Source organism: Pteropus vampyrus, unplaced genomic scaffold (assembly GCF_000151845.1).
Source record: "Pteropus vampyrus isolate Shadow unplaced genomic scaffold, Pvam_2.0 Scaffold250, whole genome shotgun sequence".
Classification (NCBI taxonomy): Eukaryota; Metazoa; Chordata; class Mammalia; order Chiroptera; family Pteropodidae; genus Pteropus; species Pteropus vampyrus.
The window spans coordinates 262334-266967 of NW_011889031.1; the positions used below are offsets into that span (position 1 = coordinate 262334).

The 4634-nt window shown below is 53.7% G+C and overlaps 1 protein-coding gene across 1 annotated transcript in view; it reads right to left on the reverse strand.

Moving 5' to 3' along the window:
* The window catches only part of MYH14 (myosin heavy chain 14), a gene marked incomplete at its 5' end in the record, with an annotated part of 74578 nt that overhangs the window by 68203 nt on the left and 1741 nt on the right, over positions 1-4634 (reverse strand). The window contains one exon of the mRNA XM_023520162.1: positions 815-971. Within this exon, the coding sequence (XP_023375930.1) occupies positions 815-971 (157 nt within the window). The remainder of the gene's footprint in view (positions 1-814; positions 972-4634) is intronic.

Consider the following 4634-nt stretch of genomic DNA (forward strand, 5'->3'; position numbering starts at 1 on the left):
CCTCCCCACTTTCTGACTCAGCAGTTCTGGGCCCCGAGTTTGCATTTCTGACAAGTTCCCAGGTGCTGCTGCTGAGGCTGCTGGCGAGGTGACCGAATCCCATGAACCACCGCATGACACGATATAAATATATTATTGTAACACACCCTAGAAATATAGCACATTTTAAGCGATATAAATATAATACGCATGACAGACAGACATTGCTGCAGACTATCATGTCACACGATAGGAAGATATAAATTTTAAAATACCGCATATGTATTTTAAGCCATACAAAATATTTATTAAAATAGATGATACGTGATAAATAAGTAACGGATGCATTACGCGTGTTACATTATGTAATATGGCCAGGACTGATCGACACTGTCACGGTGTGAACGGCAGCCTCTTTGACAGACACCCTTGTGCAGGGCACGACCCGCCCAGCTGGACCTGCGACCCCATGCCGCCCATCATGTAAGGGGCTGCCATTTGTCCCATGACAATGTAGATCACGTCAGCCACATAAGCGTGGAATGAACGAGCACTCTAAGAATCACTGTCTCAAGAGAAATTTTGGCAGAAGCCTGGCAGCGACCGGCTCCCTAATGGTACTTGTTGAGAGACGGGATGAACACAGAGACAGATAACAAGGGGCCCGTTGGGGGGGACCCGGAGCCTCACCCACTCAGCCTTCCATTTGTGTTCTCTCCTGCCCCGCAGAGCAGCCTCGCGGAGTGTGAAGTACTGGACCTGCGTCTGATCCTGACGCCAGCCCGCCCCCCGCCCCCGCCAAAGGCCCCCTGCAGCGGCCCAGCCCCACGCTCACCCTGCAGCATGCTTCTGTAGGCCCCCTCGGTCACCGCATACACGTGAGGTGGCACCTCGTGGCGCTTCTTGCCCCGGTACATCTCCACGATCGCCTCCGTGTAGATGGGAAGCTGCTTGTACGGGTTGATGACCACACAGAAAAGGCCGGAGTACGTCTGTGGTGGGCACAAGCGGGGAGGGCCTCAGCTGCCTGCCCGCGGCCCGGCGGGCCCCACGGGGCTACTGCGTACAGCTGGGCAGGGTGCACATTGCACAGGGACATCCACCAAAGGGTTGCCATTTGCATCCTGGCGATGTTGATTTGAACCTCCGTTACAAACGTTTTCAGGCTGATGGTAGGAAAGAATCTAGATGGCACAGAGGTGCTGTATGGGCGAGGATTCACCCCGAGAGAGAATGTGGCCTTTGCACCTAGACAGACTTGGGTCACAGCCTGTCACCGCCTGGGCTCACACACGCATGAAGTGGCCACGTACAAGCTCATCTATTGCAGCATCCTTTACAGTGGCAGAGACTAGAAATGACCTGAATATGTATGTGTTCATACAATGAGTCCTGCAACCCTCTCCGCTTACGGGTACAGAACACTATCCAAAACGTCATCAGGTGAAAGGACACGAGGTGAGAACTATCTGCCTAGAAAGGCACAGAAGGGAAATATCTCTACGTAGCTTCTGGAACGTGCATCGCATCTCTCCAGGAGGATGCTCACGGTATCGGCAGCAACTGAAAACGTGACAGACTCACAGGTCCCACGTACACGAATTAGATTATATATCCAAGGAAGTGTCACCTATAATTAAGGACAAATTTATCACGGGAATCTAAAAACCTGGCATCTAAATATGTTCTATTGCAGACAACAGGCGTATCACAGATTCTCAAATCTGAGGTCCGCTCTTTTTTGGAGCAAATGCTAAATTTCGGGTTCCAGGTGCATGAAAATAAAGACGTAATTTTTTTTTTCTTTTTTTTTGCATTCAAGTTCACGGACTCCCTGAATCTTTCTACACACCGCTCGGGCCTGGGTTCAGGATCCCGGAAAGGTTTAAGAACGGTTTCAGCTCAGGACACATAGAGGCAGTTAGACAACTAGACAGCTAGCCGGTCACCTAGCTAAACCAACCCAGAGAGCTATCTAGCTAAGCCGGGTGGAACTAGCTAGCTCAACCAGCCAGAGAGTTAGCCGCTCAGTGGCTTCACTAGTTAACCATCGAACCGGTTAGCTACTTGGCTAGTTAGCCAGCTGGCCGGGTACTCAGCAGCAAGACTGCTTTAAACTCCCTGACGTGTGCTTCTCAAGCAGGGCAGGGTGTGGCCACCGCGGGCCGCCCCACCTGGCTGGGTGGCCAAGGGAGCAGAACAACCGGTTTGCTGGGTGCTCCCCGGAGCTCCCAGTCGGGGCCCTGGCTCTCGGAGGGCGGGGCGGCCTGACCACATTCCCAGGAGGGTATCTCATAGCTGCTGGCGCCCTGGCCTCACTCCTGGCTGACAGACGAACCCATTCCTCCACGCCACCCCCCCACCCCAGCCCCCTCCTGCCGGCCACACCTTGTCACCTGGGCGACACTCCGGCAGGAACCTGAGCTGGCTGCCAAGGCCGGGGGGCAAAGGGCAGAGGTTGGTACACCCCGAGAGGGTCGAGGACACCTGAGTTGCCAGGCACAGCTGAGGAAACCTGGTCGGAAGGGTCTGGGGCCAGCGCCCCAGTGGGGATGACACTCCTCGCTTTCATTACAGAGGCCGTGGGGATTACGGAAGATAATGAATGAAGACGGGCTGTCCCAAGGCGGGGCCCATAAAGGCACCCTAAGTATGGGTCCTGGGACTCCCACGACACCCAGCCCGCCTGGGAACTGAACGCTCGCCCAGACTCCTAAGCCACTCAGCCTGGGTTTCTAATCCCGTGACTTCGCACCTGGGATTTGCCCTCTCTGAGCCTCAGCCCCCAGCCCGGGAAAATGGGGCTTTTCACCCCCACCCCCAAGACGGGTTCTAGAGTGAAAGGCCGCAATGCATCTCCCCAGCTCCCACGGAGCGGGGAGCACAGCGAGTGCTCAAGAAATGGGGACCCTTCCTGCCTTAAGCGTCCCACTGAAGGGACTGTGACCCCGAGTGACTCAAGGCGAAATAATAGCCTATCAGTGGCAGAGACTGGGTTTCTGGAGCCCTGGACGCCCCGCCTCCCACTGGGCAGCACGGCCCTCCCGTCACCAGCGGCCAGTCAATAAGCACAGGCTTGGCGCGGGCCCCCCAACATCTAGCTGAGTGGCTTCAGCGAGCACCTTCTCCTTCCTGGGCCTCATTTTCTCAACAAACGCAGATGGGAGCCATCCACAAGTTCGCGTTGCACCTTCAGCGTGCGCCCTGGACCCCCGAGTGTGCTTAATACGCCAGCGGTTAACTACTATGGAGAAAGGAGGCGATGCTCCCTACTTCACAGCCCCGCGTGGAGGGGCGTCCACAAGATCATGTTGGAGAGAAGCGGACAGCAGCACCCGGCAGAGAAAGCAGGCCCTCGCTAGGCGCTAACGATTATGATCAAGGCCCAATCTGCTTCCCGTCTGGGCTTCTAGAATCTTCCATCTCACTTCCATGTGTCAGGCCCCGGTTCTCTCATTCCTGGAGAACCTGAGCTCAGGCCTCACCCATTTCCGCCCCCTGAATTTTCCCAGTCATCTTCCTAGTGCAGGAGACAGGACATGGGGTCTGGAGTCAGATGGCCCGGGTCCAAATCTCTTTTTAGCCAGTTCCTAGCTGTGGGGCGTTGTCCTGGCCCCTCTCTGAGGCTCAGTTTCCCCGCCCGCAGGATGAGGATGATAGCAGATATCTTATCAGGTTGCTAGGGGGGTACAGGGTATTAAAAGGCGAAGGGCAGCTCAGTGTTTTGGGGGTCCCTCTGATCTCCTGGCCTTTGGTGAGATCCAGGGGAGTAGCTAAGCCAGAGGACTCTTTCCCAGATCTTACAAAGGCGAGCGAGGCATCGGAAGGGGCCAGTGCAGCATGGAGGAAGTACCACCCCCATCCGGGGTCAGACAGCCCTCAATGTGAATCCCGCGTCTGCCACCACAAGGTGAGGGGCCCAGAGCCAGCCACCGGCCTCTCTCACCACCTCAGTCTCCTTCCCAAACGAGAGTCAGAATTCGTAGAAATATCCTAACCTTGTGCTTCGTGATCCATAACTAGGTGGGTGTCAGAGCCAGTTTATTTATTTTCGCGTTTCGATGTATCTCGTCGTGTACTGAAATATTCCTTTATCGCTCTCACTAAAATTTTGTAGTTTTTTTTTAAGAAATATAAAACCAGCACTTTTCCCTTTAGGCTTTTAGCTAAATATTTAATGATTTTTCTCGTGAGGCCAGTTGAAATGAGCAAGATGGTGAGACCCCAGCCCTCTAAGCTGGTGTTTGAGGCATGACTCTACGATCAGCCACCTGGGTTCAAATCCTGACAGGACTCCTTCACATATATGTGACATGGGACCCAAGTCACTTAACATTCCTGAGCATCAGGCGATAACAACAGTCCCCAGCCCACGGGTGAGCTGATAACCCACACACAGCACTTAGAACAGTACTTGGCACATCGTAAGTGCTCAATAAATATTTGCTAGGCACCCGCTATGACTCATTATATTTTTATAATATTTTTCATTATTACTGGCGACATTCCTTGACAATCTCTCTAATCCCGTTTGCTCTTAATAACGCTTTGGCTGCTCATTAGAACCACCTAGAAGCTTATTAAAAATACCAACTACCATGTCACACCCCCAAAGAGCCTGGTTTAAATGGGTTAGGGTGGGGCTTGGGTGCTGG